This window comes from Castanea sativa, chromosome 5, assembly GCF_040712315.1.
Source record: "Castanea sativa cultivar Marrone di Chiusa Pesio chromosome 5, ASM4071231v1".
In the NCBI taxonomy this organism is placed as follows: Eukaryota; Viridiplantae; Streptophyta; class Magnoliopsida; order Fagales; family Fagaceae; genus Castanea; species Castanea sativa.
The window spans coordinates 44,360,437-44,384,761 of NC_134017.1; the positions used below are offsets into that span (position 1 = coordinate 44,360,437).

At 34.3% G+C, this 24,325-nt stretch overlaps 3 protein-coding genes and 1 pseudogene across 4 annotated transcripts; 2 read left to right on the forward strand and 2 right to left on the reverse strand.

The window, feature by feature from the left end:
• Window positions 1-1,702: 1,702 nt before the first annotated feature.
• LOC142634493 (transcription factor TCP3-like) lies at window positions 1,703-3,531 on the reverse strand. Its single transcript, XM_075808787.1, has 2 exons — window positions 2,092-3,531; window positions 1,703-2,005 (listed from the first exon to the last, which is right to left on the reverse strand). Exon 1 carries the CDS (start codon window positions 3,241-3,243, stop codon window positions 2,128-2,130), a length of 1,116 nt encoding a protein of 371 aa, XP_075664902.1. The 5' UTR covers window positions 3,244-3,531; the 3' UTR covers window positions 1,703-2,005; window positions 2,092-2,127.
• Window positions 3,532-9,976: 6,445 nt separating this feature from the next.
• Window positions 9,977-14,198, forward strand: LOC142636612 (nudix hydrolase 15, mitochondrial-like; annotated as a pseudogene).
• Window positions 14,199-18,818: 4,620 nt separating this feature from the next.
• On the forward strand, window positions 18,819-20,876 carry LOC142634262 (nudix hydrolase 15, mitochondrial-like). Its single transcript, XM_075808557.1, has 4 exons — window positions 18,819-19,143; window positions 19,256-19,398; window positions 20,283-20,402; window positions 20,502-20,876. Exons 1-4 carry the CDS (start codon window positions 18,903-18,905, stop codon window positions 20,721-20,723), a joined length of 726 nt encoding a protein of 241 aa, XP_075664672.1. The 5' UTR covers window positions 18,819-18,902; the 3' UTR covers window positions 20,724-20,876.
• Window positions 20,877-21,321: 445 nt separating this feature from the next.
• Window positions 21,322-23,527, reverse strand: LOC142636476 (magnesium-chelatase subunit ChlI, chloroplastic). Of its 2 annotated transcripts, none has more exons than XM_075810713.1 (3): window positions 23,323-23,527; window positions 22,972-23,087; window positions 21,322-22,637 (listed from the first exon to the last, which is right to left on the reverse strand). In XM_075810713.1, the coding sequence occupies exons 1-3, from the start codon at window positions 23,423-23,425 to the stop codon at window positions 21,561-21,563; spliced, it is 1,296 nt and encodes a 431-aa protein (XP_075666828.1). In that variant the 5' UTR covers window positions 23,426-23,527; the 3' UTR covers window positions 21,322-21,560. The 2 variants fall into 2 exon arrangements, with proteins under 2 accessions (XP_075666828.1, XP_075666829.1); XM_075810714.1 differs by having other exon boundaries at window positions 21,322-22,613; window positions 23,323-23,526.
• Between the last annotated feature and the right edge of the window lie 798 nt (window positions 23,528-24,325).

Below are 24,325 nucleotides of genomic sequence, written 5' to 3' on the forward strand. Positions count from 1 at the left end.
CCTCTGCAGCTCTGAAGCCAACTCTATGGGATCATAGACGCTACTCTATGACTCTCTGTCCACTACACTCTTCAAAGTACAAACCCCAAAACTCAAAAGAAAAGGAAAAAGTTCTTGACCAGTTATAATTATGTACTCGGGAAATGGAAAATACAGTTGGATTGGTGGTTCTTATGGCTTTCATGGGATTAATAATTGTACCTACCGGCTATTGTCACTTCTTTTACAGGACTATTCTATTGGCCCTCAACCACCAATACCCAAGTAAGTTTCCTGTTCCAACTTTCCAATAGCATTACGAGTCTAGAATCCTTAAGAGTAATGACACTACAAAATGAAGTAACAGACTGGTTAGCAACGGACTGGTTAGCAACTAAAAAGGTAACTCACCACTATTGCCATCAAAACAAGCAAGCAATCACTTTCTCTATTTGCTTCCTAGAATTATCAAGGGCTTCTATTATTGAAGTTTACATATTGGGATTGAGATAGCTATTGCACCGTGCAATACATATTCAATGATTCAGATCAAGAGTGAAAGTATTATGTTTTGATATCAACCATTGGATTAAGAACATTAAAAAGATTAGAGGATTCAAATTTTTGAAAAAGTTAAAGTGATATGAGAGGAATTATATTGTGCAATAGCCACCGGATCACTAAACAGCTATCCCACCAAAAAAGGATGATTAGATTTATAGAAAGGGAAATGTTAAATAATGCCTTTAGGGCATTAGTTTAGGAACCATTTCTAGAAACATTTTATTAAGAGAATGATAAAATAATAGATGTTATTAACAGTTTTTTATATTTTCCATTAAAATAGTGTCAATTTTTTTTTTATAATATATTAACAATTGTCTTGAGTGTATCCATTAACATAACCCTTATAGAAAATGTCAAGACACACAAATTTTTCTTTCTTTGAAAAAAATTATTTGAGGGCGAAGGTTATGCCCATTGCATCTTTGCATGACATGACGTATCGTGTCCAGTGCACTTTAATGGCCTAATACTACATCAATGTTATCATCTTCTCCATGCATGCTGACATGTTTGTCTGTGTGAGTAGTATTTGCTTGTGCTTGAGCATGTGCGAGATTACCATTCCATTGATATGATTAGAACATTTATTGTTGTTCCACAGTCTGATAACGTAGTTTGAACTTCAGAGGTGTGAAGATGTAAAGTATTAACTATTCGTCAATCAAATAAAATCAAGAAACATGCACCATTCAATTAAAAACTAGTATACTTAGCAAAACTTAACTACAATTATTTAATGATTATAAGTTCTAATATCAAATAAAAAGTCATAACTATTCTACGGGATAGATTGTGAATAGTTTTCTGTCACTATCATATAAATCATCACTCATAGTCTATTATTTTATGTAATCCTAGAAATTTTTGTAATTAAATTTAAATATGTGATTGCATTGATTAATAAATTTATAGTTAAATTTAATTATACGTGAAAAAGATAATAATGTTTGTGTTAGTATTGATAATAGCTATGTATCTGTAACTAAATTTCGATGTTCTTTTATTTTATTTTGTCAGTTAGTTCATCACTGAAAAACTAACCATTTCTGAACAGAAAGAAGAAATATGTTCCATGAAAGCTACCACCGGCTTCTTATTTAGAAGGTTTTTTCTCAGCCAAAAAAAAAAAAAAAAAAAAAGAAGCATTTCCAACATGCAAATATCAACAGTGCCGTTGAAATCAAAATCCCAAATCTGTCATGTGTTTCTGACTCTGATTTTTATTTCGTTACATTGATGGGACTTTCAAAATCAATTCAAAACACATACCTTTTTAACAGAGAGAAATTCAACATGCAAATTTAGTAGTTGTTATGGAAAAGCAGTTTGACAATGACTAAAGGAGCACCAACCCCAATCCCAAAAAATCCTACATCTGAGCATAGCCGGATCTAGTAACCAAATCTCCAATCCCACTTATACATTCTGAACTCATACTTTGAAGAAGACTTGAGACTCCCTGAAACCAATATAGGAGAAAAATGAACGAAATATAACAACAACTGCTAAGAAACTAAAAATTAGTAGTGTGTAGAGGGAGAGTACCTGGTGGAATGAATATTTTGATAATGCTAGCTAGTATCAATAGTGACAAGGAGAGCAAGTAGAGGATGACCTCTCAGATGTTGCATTGTACTCTTGCTCTTCAATCTGAAATCTTGGTGAAGTTTGTGAACTTAGTGCTGACCTATTATGGTGAACAGAATTAATGGAAATTGGTGGGATTGGTGGGTTGGTCCATGCAGAAACTGAAAGCAAGTTATTGGACTGAAGGGGTCCCCAGTGAGATAACAACTGGTTTTGGCATAGTAATGCAGATTGTTGTGGGGGCAAGGAATCAAAGACAAAATCTTCTCCTCCTCCATGACAACTTGTGTCAGAATTCCAAGACATCATTGTTCTTTGAAACCAACCAATCTCTATGTCAGTGGCACTGAGATCTGACAAACCAGCTGAGGCAGAATTGGCAGCTTGTTCAGTGAAATTAATTGGACTAACATGGCTGGGATCATTATCAAGAACTGGGTCTTGAAAGGATTGAAGTGAGAGGCAAAGATCTTGTGTGTGGATAATAGTTCTTGAATTTAGTTCAGGTGGGAAATGGTCATGAAATTGAATTGAAGGTGATGGATTGTATGCATTAGCATTTGCAGCCTCTGAGATAAAGCTCAAACTGTTAATGGAGTTCTCATTGGAATGCTGCTGATTTTGATAACCAAACCCAGAATTCAAACCCATGATTGTTTCTGACTCACTGTGATGCTGCTGGAGATTTAAACAAGCTTGTTCAGCAGAGTTCATGGCACTAGTAGAATTTTGATTTGGAAGTGATGATGAGTTAGCTGTTGCAAGTGCTTCAATAGCTGCTTTTGCCTTCTCCATTAGCCAATCAATGGCTTTACTGGGTCGGTCAAAGCCAAGCCTATCTTGGACATCATAGAATTGAATAGCAGTATGAGCAGCAAGTCTAAGTCTCCTATCTCTTGGACCTTTTGAAGTACATACCTTGCTGTGACGATCTTTTCTTCCTATAGCTTGTGCAATGTGGCCTCCATTAACTTCTACAATCTCTCCTCCTTTAGTGCTCTTTGACTTCTCCTTTAGTGCTCTGGCTAGGTGGGTATAACGTGTTCTTCCATGTGGTGCTCTATTGGGTTGTGATTGTTGTTGTACATGCTGATCATAATGGCCTTGCATCCTTTGCTGTGCTTGTCCTTGTTCTTCTTCATCATCATCTTCTTCTTCTTCTTCTTCTTCTATTTCTTGCTCATCTTCTTTTGGTTGAAGATCTTTTTCCTTTTCCTCATCCTTCACTCCTCTTGTTTGTAGTAGGTGAGTCCTCAGAGGATCCAGGCTTAGACAATTTTTGCTCTTCTCTTCCAGATTTTGTGTCTTTTTCCTCTTCTCTTTTTTATGACCTTGTGAGGTTTATTTACTTATTCTGCCTTGATATTTGACAGCTCCAAGACTCACTTAGGACAACTAATTAGGGCTGAGACAATGTAACCATATGAATTAATAACCCAGTGAACTCCATGTTACTCACACTGAGAACGAAGTAGTGCAAATATTCTACAGAATATTCTACAGGGCAGTGTTTCTTTCACACACTGTATTTTACACATTGCGTGAAAGAGTTTTTACACCGTCTATACTAGTACACATTGTGTTTTTTGTAACTAAAAACGTGACTCATTTTTTGTGTAACATACTATATGAAAGAGTTCTTGTACATTTCATGAAAGAGTTTTTACACGGTCTATACTAGTAGGTACGGTGTGTCTTTGTAACTAAAAACGTGACTTACTTTTTGTGTAACATACCGTGTAAAAGAATTTTTAACCATAGTTAATACCAATATACATTACCAAGTCTTAATAGGAGCCTATGAGACAACAAAAAATATGCTTTTTTTTTTTTTTTTGGGTGTGAAAATGTCTATTTCACATAATCATTTTCACACTTTTTTGAACTAAAATTATGACTTAAAATCACGATTCCAAGTTGGAAATCGTCAAATTTATGCGCAAAAGTGGTGTATGCTCTATGTGCATAAGCAAGTGCATGAAATAAACATCGTTTTTTTTGGGATGAGTTCAAGATGCTCAGCATGTGTTAAAGTCCATGACAAAAGCATTGGAACGTTACAACATTAGGAAGTGGGTGAAGAGAGGGTGGAGGTTTGGTTATGGCTTTGGCTTGTGTGTCCAGGACTCCAATGCACTAGACATATATCAAGCAAACATGTGTCTAAAAGCGATCATGTGTTTTGTCATATTTAGTCTAGAATATTGGACGGCTTGCATCTAGTGTTCCAAATGCACCAGGCATGACATGATAAGGACAACAAGGCTGAATCAACATAGTTTAGGACTTAAGGTGATAAATTTAAATAGACCTTCTATATTTGAACATCAATTAAAATAAATTTATTTAATATACTAACCAAATCAAGATTAATTTGATGAATTAATACTAAACAAACTAAAGTTAATTTCATATTGAGAATGAAATATCATGGTTCAAGCATAAAATTTAACAAAAATAAATTAGAATTATTATTCTTTTAGAAAGGAGGTTTACTTTGTCTTGGACAAGTACGACAAGGTGATGCATTGTTTTTTTTTTTTTTTTGAAGTTTTAATTTAATTTTTCAATTTTGATTTTGGTTTTAAAGAAAAGGATAGAGATTTTTTAACATGTGTCCATGTGGGAAATTAGGTGGCTGATGTTGACAATCTCTTATGTAGGATGTTGGTTTACAAAAATTAAAACATCAAAACTTTTTTTTTTACCCAAACTATTTATGGCTTTCAATTGGGTTGAGTTTTCATTGGTCTAATATTTTGGGGACTCTTTTAAGATTAAAAAAAAAGTGCATAGCCCTTTTTTGTTTTTTTAAACCACTTATTATTGCACAATTTTATAAAATGTTAAATGTACTATAAATTTATTATATAAATATATAAAAATATACAAATAGATGTTTGAATAAATGTGATAGGTGTGCTTAAACTACTTTATTAATGAAAGTTTTGAATTGTTGTTTTATGATTGATAACATAACACATCATTTTGTAAATTTTATGTAGAAAAATTTGTAATATATTCAACATCATTCTACTATTTTAAGCTTTATTAAAATGGGGGTGGGAGGCTTTTATAACAAAAAATCTAATACTACAACATTATGTGATACAACTTTGCTACATATGTAGTTGGTTTATATGAAAATAATAGATAATCAGTCGTAAATTACATAGTTAGAATAATAAAATAATAAATATTATCGACAATTTTTAAATTTTTTATAAAAGTGGTATCAAAATTTTTCTATTATAATTTATGGGTTGTGTTAACGGGCACTGTAAGATGCCCGTTAACAATATAGTTTAGGTAAATTTTTGAGTAACTTTTTTAACTTTTGGCAGTCTTTCAATTTTTGGCAATTTTTTTTTACTCTTTTTGACAATTATTTTAACAATTTTTTTTTTCTTTTTATAAATAAATCATAAAAAATAAAACCTTAACAAACACCTCTCGATACTTATTAACTTTTCTTCATAATTTATTAAAAAGTGTCATAAAAACATCCATTAATATAACCTATTCTTTTTAACGGAGCTCAAAGCCTACGCCTTGAGCCGCCACTGACAAACACACGTACAAATTGATCATGTGTCTCTATCTTGTCCTATACCTTGTAAGCTTTCCCTTGAATTATTAGTAGGCGTTGCAGGAGCTCCAGTGTATTGATTTGGCAAGATCCTCTTTGGTGGGCTAAGTGCAGCACTGCATTCTCATCAGTTACTGTTGCTTCTGTTCTTATTACTTCTTTCTTCCAAAATAGGAAATGGCGCCAACCAACTCAATTACTAGCTCACTCGATGTGCTATGATTCACTTTCTAGTTAGTACTGCTGCTGCAGACTTATTTGGGTTTGACAAAGCTGTTTTCACGAAGTGTGTGACGATTGATGCAAAGATTCCTCATACGAAAGTGACCTGCAACATATCATATCATATTGGTTACTTTGGATTTTTCTTGGGAGGAGCTCCTTTGCCTATGCTTGCTCATCATGTCAGCTCCTCGCCCTATCCAACAAAGTAACATATTCACGTTACTTTTAAAATTACACATGCTTTGTTATAATTTTTTCTGGATTACACTGCAATTGATTGTCTGTTATCAGGGACGGACATAGGTGGGTCCGGGCCCGCCTGGCCCAATTTTTTTTTAGTAGGTATATTTAAAAAAATAATAATAATAATAACTTGGGCCCCCCTTACTTAGGATCTTGGCCCCCCTCCAAAATTTTCAGCCCCATTACCAGCCGGCCAACCCAATGTAAATCAACCAAAAAAAAAAAAAAGTAAATACTGAAATTCAGTCCAAACTCCAAACGCAATAGACCCCTCCAAAATTTTCAACCACATTACTAGCCGGCCAGCCCAATGTAAATCAACCCAAAAAAAAAAAAAAACCTCCAAAATTTTGAGCCACAATTGACAATACCCAGCCGGCCAACCCAATGTAAATCATTAAAAAAAAAAAAGTAAATACAAAAATTCAGTCCAAACTCGAAAAAGCAATAGAAAAAGAAAAAGAAAAACTGATAAGAAAGAGCAAGACTACAAGACAGAGAAATTTTTTTTTCCTCTTATCTCCAGGCCCCCTAGCCTGAATTCCTGGGTCCAACCCTGTCTGTTATTATCCCATAATTTACTATTTTTTATCCATTATTTGTAATATCTCGCTTAGAATAATTAGAGCAAAGTATGCTGTACTAATATTACAGTCACCTTTAAAATAGTTATTAGCCATATATATATATATACACACACACACACACTTTTAACTTGGGACCTTCCTTGGCTTTGGGAACGCAATTGACAGGTCCCTGCTTGCATGCCTATGATAAAGATGTGGCTACTTCTAAATTCAAAGTACTTTCATCGTCACCAATTTTAACCTTTACAAAGAAAGTTATGAAAGTAAATTCTATGGTCTAAAGTTGTAAAAGAACCACCCCCCCCCCCCCTAAAAAAAAGCTTGACGCCACTTTGTCACTTTTACATAAAACCGCAGTTTTTTTCTTTTCTTTTTTTCCTAATACTCAGAATCTATCACATAAATAATTGTGATAAAAATGGTGGTCATTTATGTCCAAAATAATTTTTTGGGCAACTAATTAAACTCCAACAAAATTTGAAGGTAAAATAATGAAAGTAGTGGTAGATGAATAGTGCAGCGCACAATAAAACAATCAAGTGGGTGCTTGTGCTCTGCTAGCGGAGATTGTTAGTAGCATGTGGGCGGAGCCCACTTGCTATGATCAGTATCGGCGTGCCCTCTGAGAGCCCTTTGTGGGCCTTAGCTGTCCTATAATAGGGTATTCAAGCCCCTTTGACCGATGTCATTATTATCTCTTCAAATAATGTTTGGAACACTCAATTTCTGGTTTAGTTTAGTTTAGTTTAGTTGGTTTGTTCTCCTTGCCTAGAGTTCTTTAAAATGTTTAGGCATTTTTGAAAGGTAAGTTTTAACACACATTTTCACATTTTAAATAATATTACATATATTTTTATACACTTTTTCACACACACGTATATCAAAAATACTCAAATAACATTACTCAAACTCCTCCACCAAACAGACTCATCATCATGGTCGAAGAAGCACAAACCATATTATTATACACAAGAGGCCTAAACCCAAATGTATTGTAGGCTATACACGTAGAATAAAGATTAGTTTCGGGTTACGTTTCTTTAATATATAAAGTATAAACCCAAAATTAGGTTCATTGTAAGATAGAAGTATAATAACAAATATGTAGTTATCAAAGGTTTTCTTGAAGTGGATATAGGTTGTCAAACCAAACTATGTTGATTTTTTTGTGTCTACTCTATTTTCCCTTTTCTCAATAACTCAAACACTTAACAATTTTAACAATTGTATAAAAAGGCATTTATACTATATTTTAGATTAGGTTTCAAGTTTTTATTTGTCGGTTGAAGTCTTGAATTTATGAGATCATTTAAATTTGAAGTCTTTGACCATCTCCATTATTCATTTCTATATTTTGAGTAGTAGTGAAGCATAAAAATAAAATAAAATAAAAATTTTAAAAAGAAGAGGAAACCACAGATTAAACTCTACATTTCACTTAAGTCTTGTCCATGAATCAATTTAGCAATCATAGAATAACATAATCATAAAACAAAATGATAGCCAAAATATCAAACCTATTTACTATGGTCAACACATAGTTTTATCAACGGTTTTCCATTTTTATCTTCTTCATTACTACCCATAATATATAATGAAAATGAATAAGGAGATAGTCTTTGGCTTCAAATTAAAATGATTTCATAAGTTTGGGACTAAAATTGACTATATTAAAAGCCTAGACCTAATCTAAAACTGGTATAGCTCTAGCTTCTTTTTGTTGTAATTTTTACACGAGTTTGGCTAGAGGTTTGTAGCATATTAAAAAGAGATTTATGATTAGTAGTCAAGAATAAAGCCAAGAAAGAGAGCAGTTGTGTTGAGTTTTCTCCATATAGAATTTTAGTTTTTGAATTTCAAGAACTTGGAGAAAGGAGAAAGTTTTCCTTTAACTCAATTAGAATTTTATTTAAAAAGTCATGTAACTAGAAGTACACATGAATAATTGAATTATTTTTTCAATTGCCACGTAATTGGTTGGGTGAATTATCCTCCAAGTCATTTTATGTGATAAAATGGTGTATTTATCATTGAAAAATGTTTGAAAAAAAAAATTAATAAGAGAATTTGAGCAAATGAAAAATTTTTAGAGGTGAGAAGATAGAGAGTTGATAAAGAAACATAAGGTCCACATTGACACTTCATGGCTTGGTTTAACCGTCTAAGTGTCAATTTTATTCCAATGTTTTGTGTTTTCAAATGATAAATTCATGACAGCCAATTTTTATGAATGTGAAAAATGGTCATTTGTCCCATCTTCCTAATACTATTGAGAAAACAAAAAAAAAAAAAAAAAAAATTTTTTAAGGTTGTGAAATAAGAAGTCTACGCACCATCGTTTGATTGCCAATGGACGGAAACGAAGGAAAAGAAATGGGAGTAGTCTTATTTAGAATATTGATTTTAATGTTTTATGAGTTAATTTTTTTTAGATAATGTTGGATTTTTTTTTCTGCCAACTAAGAAATTTAAACAATTTTTTTATTGAACAAATTTTGCGAGCCAAATGAAGAAAAAGGTAATATTAAAATGTATTTGAAAAGAGCAAAGGAATGAACCGATACAAAATTTGTTGAGAGCCAAAATAAAACTGACCATAAAAATTGAAGACCAATAGCATATTTAAACCGTACCTTTTTTTTTTTCTTCTTTGTAAAACCCAAAAACTATTTTTTAAAAAAAACTGTAGCTCCTGACCTTTATAACTTGGGTTGTCGATTCTAATACTTGGGCATTTGGGCCCATTTTCCTATCCACTTTGGGATTGTTTTTTCCTTCCCACGAGTGACATGGGCTGGCCATCATAAACTCTCATATCTAATCTTTACTCAGTTTTTTTGGGTAAGAAACAAGCAATGGGCCCTGTCTGTCTAAACAAATAAACAAACAAGAGTCGGTGTATATACGTCGGATCCATGTTCCAAGTTCCAAGTTCCTACATCATTGAATTTCCTTGACAAATTATTTATTTACATCGTTGAATTCTTTTAACTGCTTAAATAAAAAAAATAAAAAAAAATATCCATGTTCATTGAACATTGATTTATTTATTTATTTATTATTATTCAATGATGATGGAGCAGTTGCAAAGTAAGGACATTTTATCATTCAATTTCAATGATCCAAATTTCCTTCAAAATTCAAATGATGCTTATTAAGAAGAGAAGATGAAGTCAGATTTTTGGTTCGCAGTGCATACTTTAATTCATGAGTCATGACTCATAAATTATCCCAAAACCCTTGTGCTTACCCAATTCCGCCAAACCATCCTTTTTTGATTTTATGATTCCAATTCTCCGAAGCCTATCAAAATCCACACCCTTTGCATTCTCGAAGCTCACACTCATGGACTCATCATCATCCAGCTCAGGCTCAAAGAAACTGGTGGCCTTGGCCCAACAGCTCCGTCTCTACAAGGCAACACCAACCATGAGGGACTTGGACGAGCAAATCCTCGAAGAAAACGTCGGAAAGGTTGTTTCCCAAGTGGGTTTTGCAGAATCAGCCACCCCAATTGGCCAACAAGACCCACAAAGCATCAGAGCCCACAAGACCCACAAAAAAGCTGCTGTTTTGATCTGTCTCTTTGAAGGTGACAATGGAGACCTGCGTGTCATTCTCACCAAACGCTCTTCCAACCTCTCCACTCACTCGGGTCGGTGCACTTTCAGTTTCACTTTCACACACCCTTTTTCTCTGTTTGGTGTGAGAAATTTGACACCAATTGATATGTGGGTTTGTTGTTGCAGGTGAAGTTGCGTTGCCAGGTGGGAAAGCAGAGGAGGGGGATAAGGATGATGGAGACACTGCCACAAGGGAGGCAAAGGAGGAGATTGGATTGGATCCTTCGCTTGTCAATGTTGTCACTTCTCTTGAACCATTTTTGTCTAAGGTACTATATTACTATCATTTATTGTTTTTGTTGGTATGCTCCAATTATGTTATATCTTTTAATTTTTCAGTTTTGGAAGTTGTAGGTTTGGAAAATCGACTAGGAAATGATAGTTGGGATTTTATTTACTTATTTGTACTGCTAACTGAACGTGTCTGGTTTATGAACTGGTCTATGGATCTTTACCGTTCCGTTCCTGTGATATAATAGTATAGGAAAAATATTAAGTTATCTTAAGTTTGAGGCCTGCTTTCACTTTTGTGCCTTAGTTTACAAGGAAAAAAGTATTTTGTAGATATGAGAAGTGCAGTTGAGAGGTTTCTGAAAGGGCTTTTTGCATGGCAGAAGTTCACAATCATTTTAAGTGCTATCCTTAGATTATAAGGAGTATTAATGTTCAATGGTGCTTCGTGCTTAAACTAGAAGGCCCTTCTACTTCCAATTACTAAATTTTATATTTTTGCTGAGATCTTCATGAGTATTTGTAAATCCTGAAATGAAACTGAAACTTAACTTTCCACTGCACGAAGTAATGAATTCAAAAATTAGGCACCCTGGATATTATAAACAATCAGTTGCAGCTCATCCATCACTTAAACTTTGGGAGAATGATTTTTTCAAAAGAAACGCAGAAAGGTTATGTAAAAGCATTGAGTAGGTCCTTTTTGGCTGCTCACCTCCCCCTCCCCCTCCCCCACTAGCTACCTACCAAAATACAGTCCTTTTTGGCTGCTGTCTTCATGTCTAACTAGGATAATTTTATTCAGTTTAGTTCATTTTGTGTTAGACTTATAGAGGAGCAAAGAGTTGGAATTTCTATCCTTTTGATTTGGATTGTGGGATTAGCTCTATTATTTAATATCTGGAAATGCAAAGTTTGAAGTCCAAGTCTTGACTTGCAAACTCTCTTTTGAGATTTGCGGGAGTAAGACTTCTTCACAAATGGTGTGATAGGATATTGATGATTGTGCTTCAGGGAGTACAGGTCACAATGCTCAAGGTGAATTTCTTGTGACTGTTGGTGTTCCATTATGGAAGGCGTGCACACAAATTTCATGTTGATAAATCACAGTCACAAAAGAGTTTAGCAAATAGTCAAATTTATATTGATATGTATAAAAGCTGGTACAATTCTCTATATGATTCTTTACAAGAAAAGAATACAATAAACTCATTTGATTCGATCTCCACGATGCTTTACGATCCAAATGGCTATAAAGCTTAATCTTGAATCATGCCTTAATGTCCCTGAGTTGGATGTGTAGATGGAAGTACTTAATTTAGTGTCGAGTTTCATTGGCTTAATCTTTATGGAAATTGAATAAAAAAATTTCCTACTTTGATTTGGAGGAATAGGCCTTCATTTTGAATGAGCAAGAGCTCTCTTTTGGACTTAGAGATCTTTTTTTGTTTGAGTGTCGGTATATATATATATTTTTTCCAAGTGTTTGTGTCCCCTTTCTCATATGAGAAGTCTTTATTCATATACAACTCAAGGGTACTTGATTTGGAATTTCCCTCAACATTTATTGATATTTAATTATGAATTTGAATTTGAATTTGGCCTTTCATTTAATCAATGTAAGCCTCATCCTTTGATGCCACGACATGGTTTCAACTAACTTGTGACGTGTCATTTTTTTGTGAGCGGGACAACTTAGCGGGCTTGACATGTGGCTCAATCTCATTGGCTTAAAGTTTGTTGAGTAGGATCAAATATCAACATGTCACCATTTGGAAATTAACTTAATAAAAATATTGACCACCATCAATCAGATGGCTATCAAAATCATGAAAATTTTCATGTCTACAGGAGGTTTTGCACTTCTGCTAGCTTTTCTGTAGTAGCTTCCAGTATGTTGGCTAGATATAAAGCCTTAACAGATAGACAGGGATCTTCTTAGGGAGATTTTTGTTCCTTGTAATCCAACATATTCACATTAACATAGTTCAAATCTTCTCGAAAAATTCTTGTTCCCTGGAATCTATCATATTCTGTCTGGACAGTTATTGCAATTCTTCATGGTCACTAGCTCTTCACAACTTCCTTTATTAAGAAGGCTACAGTGTTGCAGATGTTCTTGTGAACTATGCATGTATTTAGGTGTCAGATTTTTTTTTTTTTACCCAGAGGCTCTGATCTGCCTAGAGATATAAGAAAAAATTTTCAAATGACTTACACAGTTGTCGGGTTTGTAGAGTTCTTAAAAAGTTAGCCAGTAAACAAAACTGTCATCTTCCACCATCACAAGAAAACCATAACATATTTCCATATTATTCCTCATAATTGGTACACAAATTATTATTTCATAAATAACTAGTGTTTTTCATCTTTTGTATCTCTCATTACAATCCAAGTATGAGATTAGCTTAGGATAAGTTTGCATGTTGAGTTGCACATGACCAGTTGTATGTCAACCATTCATTAGGTTCTCCCCCCTTGGGTGGTTTAGCAACTATTGTTTTTCTCTGCAGCACCTCCTGAGAGTGGTTCCTGTTATTGGCATACTTAATGAAAAGAAAGCATTCAAGCCTGCTCCCAATCCTGATGAAGTGGAAGCAGTATTTGATGCTCCCTTGGAAATGTTTATCAAGGTTTTTCTCTTTCAAGGCCATTTCTTGATGATTAGATTATATGAGTTTTATCTTTTAATTTTCCTTTACCATATTATATAATCCAGGGTGAAAATAGGAGAACAGAGGAGAGAGAGTGGATGGGACACAAGTATCTAATTCATCACTTTGATTATGAAATGGAGAATAAGAAGTATCTGATATGGGGTTTAACGGCTGGGATCTTGATAAGGGCTGCATCAGTTGTGTACAAACAGCCACCAGCTTTTCTGGAACAGAATCCCATTTTCAAGGTTTCTAGAGATACTGATAAAGATATTAAAATGCCTTGACTTCAAGGAAAATACTGTGGGTTGTAGTTATGTATACTCATTCTTCTGCAATAATGTCCATCACAACCTGTGGTTGTTGGACTATTATAATGTATTCAAGATAATTGTTTTAGATGTACTGAAAAAAAACAGAGAAGCTCAAACATTGCTCTAGTTAGATGTATTTAAACTGAAGAGGCTGAAATATTTCAGACCGGAGGAGGCAACTGGCATTGGGTGTCAAAGAGATCTCAGCTGTGAGTAAATTATCTGAACAAAGAAGTTGGAGTCACCCTCTTCACCATTGTTCAGGTCGGGTTTTCTTTAACTGGAAATTTCCTCAATAAGTTTTGTTATAATTCTGTCTGATTTTCATCTGTAAGCTGTTGCAGGACCTGATCTCAAGAACAAAGAGCCTATCTGGTTATTGATTAACACGATTGACAAGCTTATCAGCATCAAGAATTTTTCCCCATAGTTTTACAAAGGGAAGAACAATTGAGTTTACTCTTACGCTTATCAATGCTGAGCTGTTACTCGCCAGGGTAATCTTGCATATGTTATGATAATGAGCATGAAAGCCCATGTACAAATTTCTCTTCTTATTATGTATGATTGAAAAAAAAAATTTGTTAAAAAGGAATTCTCAAGCCTAAAGATTACAAAAACTTGAAGTTGTTGCCATTTCAAAAAAACACAAAAAAAAAAAAAAAAAAATGCTGGATTTTAATTGAATGAAGCTTTAGAACTCCTTTTTGCCTATGAACTATAGCATCCAATTACTAATCCACGAAAAGGATCTTACCACTTGGCTTAACAAATGATCAAATACTCTTCTTGACTTTAATTTCGATATTTATTGAGCTTCTAATTATGGTGTATCTCTATTGGAAATTTAGTGTATGGCATTGGTAGGTAGTGAATAGTGCACTTTTCAGTAGTCTCTTTACCCCCCATGTGGTTTAGCTGAGCTCTTTATAATTTAGCACGTTAACTTTCAATTGCTAAATTAACTCCCTTAGCATTAGCATTGGTGGTGCAAAAAAATTTAGCAATTTGGCACTACAAAAGGCTATTTTATTTATTTTATTATCTCACTTTACAAAATACTCAACATCAGTGATTTTTTTTTAGCATTTAACACAATAAAATAATATAAACACTCTATAGCTCAATAACAACAAAATTTGGCTTTCCCTTTACTGATGCAGGAGCATTTTGTTATATTTGATTAGTAAATTTAGCATTTTAGCAATTTGCCTCCACCAGTACTAATTTCCTTTATTCAAAAATAAAATGAAACCATACAAAATGTGTTAATTTAAATGGACTCTTAATGATTTTATTTTAATTCAAACATTAGTGTCAAATGTAGTAATTAAAATTTTGTGGACTAAATTGTGAAGAAAAATAATATTATGTTTTATTTAGATCTCATTCGGTAAAATAGGCTTTATATGACCCTTAGGAAATAGAAAGAGATTATATTTAGGGGAAAAGGGAATGGAATGTTAAAATCTTGTCAAAATTAAGGCCCAAACCAAATCGAGTATTATAAGTTAATTATCATTTATTTAATTTTATTTTGTGTACAAGTTGAGCTTGAGTTTATTATCAAAATAAAATATATGTTTAAGTTTGATTTATTTTCTTGTGGAAGAAGCTTGAGCTTGTTTACAAGTTACAAGATTATTTTATCCTAGTTTCTTAAAAAAAAAAAAAGATTAACTTATTCGTTCCCTATATATAGTAAACACTACAACTAGTTATTATCTACCTTTTCACAAGCATGTGCTAATCATTGTAAATATCAATGATAAATGTCATATTTCCACCGGTGGTTGAGCCAACCTTTGGGTGGTCTATTTCCCAATGGTGCTTCTGGAAAAGAGCAGCATGAGAAATATTTGATATTAAAAAGTCTAAAGAATAGAGAGTGATTGTTTTGCAATAACCACCGGTCCTATTTGGCTAAGCCAAGTAAAATGCACCCCAGTCTTTGAAGTCCATACCTCACCAATAGTTGCATATCATTCTATTGTGTTCATTATAAAGGGCTTGAGACAATTTAAAGCAACTTATGGTGTACACAGGTTTTTTTTTTTAATTATTATTATTGTTATTGTGTTTTGCTAAATCTAAATTTCATTCAGCAGAAGAAGGAACAACAAAATCAGCTTCCAAGCCTCCCTAACAGTAGATGGGATGGAAGATGTATTACAACCACAAGGCCTATTAGCACCTAAAAAGTATATTGTCATAGAGTGGGCTACATGATTCAACTACCTCTTAACCCAAATACTAAAAAAAAAAAAAAAAAACCAAAAACACTTTCTACGGTTCAAGGATATTACGGATAGTGTTAAAAACAGACCAGCGAGTAATTGTTATCATTTGATGCTAACTTCTATGCAATATTTTCTTTGGTTAGTAGGATGTCTGAGACCAGCCTCCATAGGAACATTTTTTTAACTTTCGTGGATCTTGAGCCTCCATAGCTTTTGCTAGTTTTTTACACAGGTTGCTATACTTGAGGCACTAGTATTTGTTGACCAGTGGCCTTGGATAATCCTATAAGCAAACTTCACTGACAACAACCCTTTTGTATCTTCAACCCAACTTAAGCTATCTTGCTTTGGTCTAATGGGAATAGTGATTCTCTTGATGGCCTCAACTGAAGTATCAATAAACAGCTCATACAACATTTCTTTCCTCTAGCTGTGAGTCACTAAGTTGATTAGGCTAGCCGCCAATAGAGGGTTTTTTTCAACAATATCATTTTTTGGGATTGGGATGAACCCTTCAATTCCTAGAACCCAAGGGTCAAGCCAAACACTATAAACATGTCATCCCCAACTAAAAAATGTTAACGTACCCTTTTTCTTATTCAATATTTTGCCTTTTCAATTGCTTTCCATATTAGTGAAACCGATTTAACAAACTCTCTTTAACCAATCATCCCTAACTTGGTGTACACATGTATGAATTGGACCATCACTTTGATTAACTCTTCTCTTCCCTACTTGTGATAATAACTTTTTCTTTCATTCCGAAAATTACTTCCAAATTGTAAGAAACATAGATTTTGCAATGGAATATTAATAATTGATTTTTCGGCATATCTCTCTTGGACTAAACCAACGATTACATTGGAGTTTTGAGATTATTCTATGTTGTCTAGAGCCAGCCTCCACATAGACCAACAATTTAGACTTGTTCTATATTCCAAATTGTCTAACTCACAAACAAAAATATTTTTCCGATGGTGTTTCACATTACTAGAGTGATACAAACATAACCCACAACCTAAGAGTCACAACACTTTGCAAACACTATAAGAAATACAAGTTTCATTCACTGTACAATGGGTACCACTCATGGTGTTTATATACATAGCACTCCATTAATATTGAGTGCGATAGTAGGCATAGTGGGTAGAGTAACGGTTCAAATCATCACTCTAAAACTCCTAATTGTTACTCTTGGTGGAGTATACTAAGGGACATGCCCACTTTAGGTGTCCTATTTTCCTCCCCAACAAAGTATTTGAATAACTAATTCCTCCTCTCCTTTGCTGTTATAAAAATCCCTAGATTTCGCTAAACAATCTCAACAAAAAGTTAAAGCAAGAATTAAAGGTAAGGAGCTTTTTGCCCCAAACATAAAGTAGGACTAAAATGAATCATTCGGAAGAATATGAACCATTTTGAAATATGGGGCAAATATTGAGGACTAAATGTGTAATTAACTCAAAACATAATCATAAACAACAACAATAGTAATAACCAAAATTTAATCCCAAAATTTTGGAGTTGGTTTCTAACACAAACTCAATCTTTAATTGCAACAAAAGTGGCTTGCTTTGATTACACAACAACTGATGAAAGATCTCTAAGTAAATTATGGTTCTTGATCTTAGGGAATCATAGTGTATTCTATATTCCCTCTTTGGTCTCCACTTTGGTGTTCTTTATGAAATTGAATAAAGTCTTGCCTCAGTTTCAACTGTTGGCTAGAGGCTCATAAATTTACAAAATCTTGCAAAGATTAGTTGCAATATTCCATATTTGGCTAGATAGCATAACAACCCATCACTAGCAAAGAATAAGTGAATTAATCTAGAGCCACTCATAGAAGCATATGTACAAAACATCTCTTTATCCTATTCAGTTTGTCTTAACAAGTAAGGACTGAATACGACATACTTTTCATGCTTATCATAATCAAGTGTATCTAGGATGCATAAACACCCATTTTAAACATTTCTTCTAAAAACTATATTTAATTTTTTTTAAACACCTATATAATCTTAAGCTTTGTTCGTATGGAGTTTTAGGGGCATGCCATTTGGCCATAATTGCCATTAGTTTTTAATAATCATATAGAATACATTACAAGAACATTATCAATAACGAATCTACATGGAACAAAGGTAATTTGTGTATTCAGTAATAAAAAAAAAAAGGTAATTTGTGTGTCCGAGATGTCCTAGGGAAGGATGCCTTGCAGTCTGATTGTGAACACTTGGACAATGATCTTGAATATCACATTGCACAGGGCAATGGGTCTACAATAATAATCTTGTGTCTTCTCTGGTTATTTACCCTTGGGGATGACCGGGTGAGTAATATGTGTAGTTAATTTTCTTGAGCATATGGTCAAAATTCAATGTTGAAAGGACACCTTGGGTGATCTCAAGGCCCACGATATCCCAGTAGTTTTTTTTTATATATTTTTTAATAAGACACTACTCCCATTCAATTCAAACCAGGCTGACTTGGAATGAGACATTTGATTTATTGCTTGGGCGACCTAATTTAATGACCAGAACTCACCAGTAAATGAGAATTCATGTCTTTGGTGACTACTTTGTCCACACGCGCTAAGCTCTTCATTATATTAGTGGATTCAGTTGTCATTCATGAATAGGCGCTGCAAATAACCAGTGCCAATCTCCATCACTTTATTTCTATCCCTGTACAACACTGCCATTACAAACCTTGACTTTACTTCTCTTTTCTTTTTCTTTTTTTTTTCTTTTTTTAAACCAAATTAAAGTTTGGTATAAGTTAGGACTAGAGAGTTAGGTAGGGTGGGTTAATTAAGGAAACGCAGACACTACGAAAAGTTTTGCATAAAGTTTCAACTTCAACGATAAAATTACGTGTTTGGCAGCGAAAAAGAAAGTCAATTTTGTGGTAAACGTTTTTCTTAATTTGTTTTTGAGAGCCCACATATGCACAAATAAATGTCATTGAGGCATAAGGAGGACGGTTCGCATAACAAGTCACTTGTGAATTGCCAAAGAACTAAAAAACAAAAACAAAGAAAAAGGCCCAAAAATAATAATGGGTTCAACTTCCAATTCCAACAGCCTCGGAAAAGTGTTAGAGAGGCTTGAAACTCTAGCTCAACAATACCGACTTCACAAACCTAGTCCACTTCCAGTTCCCGATGGTACCAACTCGACACAACGCACTTTGGGATCCAATAAGAGAGCAGCAGTTCTGGTATGCCTCTTCCAAGATCCCTATGGAGATCTTCGTGTCATCCTCACCAAGCGAGCTTCTACTCTCTCTACGCACTCTGGTACGTACTGCACAGTCCTAGATCCACTAGCCATGCTTTGTGGTTTTGATTTTTACTTCCTTGACCGAAAACAAGAAATGGGTTTGTGTGTGTGTGTGTGTTTTGGTTGCAGGTGAGGTTTCGTTGCCCGGTGGGAAAAGAGAGGAAGGTGATGCTGATGATGTACAGACGGCATTAAGGGAGGCTAAGGAGGAGATCGGCTTGGACCCTTCCCTTGTCAATGTTGTCACTGTTCTTGAACCATTTGTCACTAAGGTAATGCCTGTTATAATGGCATGATGCTTTGCAATTTAAGGTCTCTAATTGCTCGTGTCGTTTTTTAGACACTCAATTTTGATTTCAGGAACTCGTGGTGTGGCAGTCTTAACTTATATTACTCACTCTAAAGTTTTCATTAGTTGTATCTTGTATGGGATGGGACAATATTTTTCGTGGTACAATATAAGTATGATCATGGGTACAACAATGATGTAAATTGATTTGGGTTATGTCGGCAGATTTTAAAACAAATTGTTGGATGTGACAATGTGTCTCGAACTATATATATCAGCACTCCTGCACATATTGATGTTCAAACTTATTATTTAATGATAAATCATCAACTATCGATAGTAATGATGGCCCTTTTGCATCGTGTGGGAGGTTTGACATGATGTTATAAAATTGGATATTGATTCTTGAGTCGTTCGTGTTAGAATTGTAATCAACCATTCACTAGTAATGACTAATGAAAAACCTCAGGTACAATCTTTAATGTTTTTCTATTTTGAGCCCAATAAAGTGTTCGAAATCATAGAATGTTAAAGTCATTTGTGCTTTGAATAAATCCAGAACACGACCTTTACCGGAACTTAGGTTGTGAGTGGTGAAAAAAAAAGGTTGTCTACTACTCTGAACTCGCTATCTCATCATGTTGTAGGGCAAGTTGTGTTCATAGCAAAGTTAACAACTAGTTTAAGCTAATTGCTTGTTTTGTATTTTCTGCCTATCTTTGTTCAAATTTGGAATGAAATGATCTTTAAGTCCCCTTGGGGTCTAAAGGGGTATCTGTAGGTGTAGGCCATGGTGTAAAGTTGCTGAGCAGAACTACAATTTACACACTTCACCTGTTTTTGACTAGAACTGGTTTCTTTGCACAGATTGGTTTGACAGTAGTTCCTGTGCTTGGCATACTCTCTGATATGAAAGCATTCAGTCCATGTCCAAATGCTGCTGAAGTGGAGGCAATATTCGATGCTCCCATAGAAATGTTTCTCAAGGTCTTACTATACTTTCAATTCTCACTCCTATATTTTATTCTTTTTGACGAAATTAATCTCAAAGAAATTCCTGAGTGACATTTCTTTTTATTGCCATAGGATGAGAATAGGAGAGAAGAGGAGAGAGAATGGATGGGAGTTAAGTATCTTCTGCATTACTTCGATTATGAAGCAGAGACTGAGAAGTATGTGATATGGGCTCTAACTGCTGGAATCTTGATTGAGGCAGCATCATTTGTCTTCGAGCGGCCACCAGCATTTCTAGAGAAGAGGCCAAATTTCTGGAATAGAGCTACTAACAGCAATACTACTACAACATAGATCCTAAGCATTTTTTATGGGTCTTATATCATGTTATACTTCCTTGTTTAACACTACTAATTATTTACAATCTGCGATGTTTAAGTTATCACATCATTCTGTGTGAAAGATTGAATTTGCAAAATGAAAATGAAATAACTAACATTTTCTCCAGCTCTTCTTTCTTTTTCCTTATACTTTGTTACTGTTGTTATTGTGTGCTAGATGTTTTTTTGCAAACTAATTAGATCATCTATGACCAAAAATCTCAGTAGGTCAGCAGACTATTGGATATCAAGCAAGATCATAGCTGAAGTTGATGGATAGTGCACAAAATGATCAATGGCTATTAGATCATTGTTTTCCTAATATCAATAAATAAATAAAAAACACTTTTTTTTATGTTAGTACTTTCATGTCAGATATTTGGGAAATAATAGAAAATAAAAACCCCACGAAAATTGCCTACACATATCAGCAAATAGATGAAACATGGTTCAGCTGACTCACTTATTAAGGTTTCCTGACCTATTAGCGGATGTGCCTTCCATAATATCAGAATAGAAATCTCAGCATGACTTGGTTTAGTGGTTGATTTGCACATATAAATCACAAGCTATTTTGTAAGAAAACAAAAAATTGAAGCGAGTGTCATTGAATTGATTCTGGCAAAAACTATAGACAGAACCTGTATACATATGGACTCTTTAACTTCATGCTCCTCAGTACTACTAGGGTAAAACTTAAATGACCGTGGAAATAATTCTGAATTTCGCTTGTGGGGGAAAGAGAATGGACATGACCACAAAATATCAAATAAAACATCAATCTCTTCAAGAAAAATTACAAATACCTCCCTCAGCTAAACACCTCGTAAAATTTTTCAATGACTAGTAAACCTGAGTCAATTGACTCCAAGGGATCCTTTCGAAGGCGGTGTCTTAAGCAGTTAGGAATTACAGTTGCAATATCCTCTGTGGTAACATTATCTCTTCCCTTTAGAGCAGCGAGAGCTTTTGCAGCTCTATTTGTCACAATGTCTCCTCTCAACCCATCAACATTCAATTCTGCACAAACCTTGGATATTTTCACCTTGAGATCATGATCAATCTGAACAGAAGAAAGTGATCTTCTAGCTGAGCCAATTTGTTCTTGGAGCTTTTCTTGCTCAGCCTTGTAAGAATCCCTGAATTCCTTGGGATTTTTGTCAAAACGAGCTCTCTCCTCCACAATCTTGACTCTCAGCTCTGCATCCCTGACAGTCCCCACTTGTGCATGCATTCCAAACCGATCAAGAAGCTGTGGCCTTAGCTCCCCTTCTTCCGGATTACCTGAGCCAATGAGAATAAACCGAGCAGGATGTGAAATTGAAATACCCTCTCTTTCCACTGTATTCCAACCTGAGGCAGCTGAATCCAATAAAACGTCCACCAAGTGATCATCCAAAAGATTTACTTCATCTACATAAAGAATTCCTCTATTAGCTTTAGCTAGAAGACCAGGCTCAAATGCCTTGACACCCTCAGTAAGGGCTTTCTCAATGTCAATTGTCCCACAGACCCTATCTTCCGTAGCACCCAATGGCAAATCAACCATGTTGATTTTGGTCATGACAACAGATAGCTTCTCTCCTTTCATAATGCTTTCTCTGACTTCCACGCCCATGGACTCTGGATCTTCTGGATCTGAATTAAATGGGTCACCAGATACTACCTTGATTTCAGGAAGCAAATCAACTAAGGACCTAACAGTTGTGGATTTCCCTGTTCCCCTATCCCCCATGATCATGACACCTCCAATCTTGGGATCAATCACATTTAGCAGAAGGCATAGTTTCATTTCATCCTGTCCAACAATAGCAGGAAATGGATACACTGGCCTCTGGCTTTCCTTTGCAGCAACCTTCTGGGGCTTTAAATCATGAAGTTCACAATCCTTATCAGCATAAAATTCAAAACCTATTCGTTAAAATTCTGCTATAAACATTCACTTCCAAGAAATGTTATCATCCACAGATATAATTTTCTTTTTGTTCTTTTTTAAATATAAAGTTAAAGAGATACTCATTAACCATAAGATTATTTTGACAAACATCCTGAGTGCACAAATGGACCTCAAATCTTATTCAAACACCCCAAGAAATATTCATGGTAACTTGAAATTTTTGAGCAACCAATTTATCTAAAGCATGTGTTTGAATAGAAAAGATAGCAACAAAAACCAAATATGATCTAAACAATAGGATAAATCAATAACATTAGACTAGTACCTGGTCAACAGAGTTGATATCAGTTGCAACATTGGTAACTGCAACATGGAACTGAGACCTCCCCCTCTTACCACGAATCCCAATTCCTCCATAAAACTTCTTCCCACTACTCTGCCCTGAAAACCCACAATTGTCAACATAAATATCAATCCACTAAAAAAGCTAAAACCCATTTCTTAACATCATTGCTAAAGACTAAAAATCAATAAATTTAAAGTTTTTGGACAAAAGAATCACCATAAACGAACTGGGTCTGTCACATATGTACTCAATAAGAGAATGTAAGCCCAAAATTATGGTTCTGACACAGAAAAATGAAGTGGGGTTTAGTTTGTTTAGTTAGTAAAGTACCTGGAGATAAAGTGAGAGAGGAAATGGAAGGCTTGGAGGTCCGAGAAGAGAGGGGCCTGGAAGACAAGATTGCAGTTGAGGAAGATCCTAGTACCGACGCCATGGGCAAGTGTTTGAGTGCAGCGTGTGTTATGGTCGATGAGTTACCTAGCCTTCACAGCTTGACATGGTTTCCTATTGGTTTGATAGGTTGCGGATAAGAGGATAGATTTCATTCGAATCTTTTAAGTTCTTTTTCTCTATTTTGTCCTTTCTCGTTACTAATAATATAATAAAGAGAAAAAGAATTACATTGAAAATAAAATAAAATAAGTTAAAGAAGAGATTTAGAAAACAAGAAAAAGAGAGAAGTCTCTTTAACCAAAAAAGAAAAGAGAGAAGTCTCGAAAACAAAAGGAGAGAGGGATCTCTTTTATTTAATATTTATTTATTTATAAATTTTACCTATATTACAAATTACACCCTAAATTTTGAGTATATTAGTCCTGTGCTCTAAAATTTCAAATTTTGATTAGCATTTAGTATCATTTGGATTTATTCACTTTTGTTAATGCATTGGGCCTAGTTGTTTTTGGTTAAGTTCAAAATTAATCAAAACGACCCCAAATATAGAGGATGCAAAATCAAAATAAATACAAACGTAGAAGGTATTGTTGGGGTGATAGTTTGGGTGTTAACAAAAAGCTAAACATTGTGCATTGATGAAACAGAGCAAATTCAAAAAATGCCTAACATAAAGAGAGCAGATTAAATTTTGAAACTTTAAAGTAAATAATCAAAAATTTTACAAAATTTAAAGATGTTATATACAATTTAGTCATTTTATTACTGAATGAGAAGGATCTCTTATTCCAAGAATATTGAGATCCTCCCAATCATGCTCTCAACATTTTTTTTTTCAAATTTTATCTTGTTAAAGGAAAAGAAGAATTTAAAATAATGATAATAAAGGTTAAGGTTAAATAGTAACCTTTATGCTCACACTAATTTTCTCTTCAGTTTT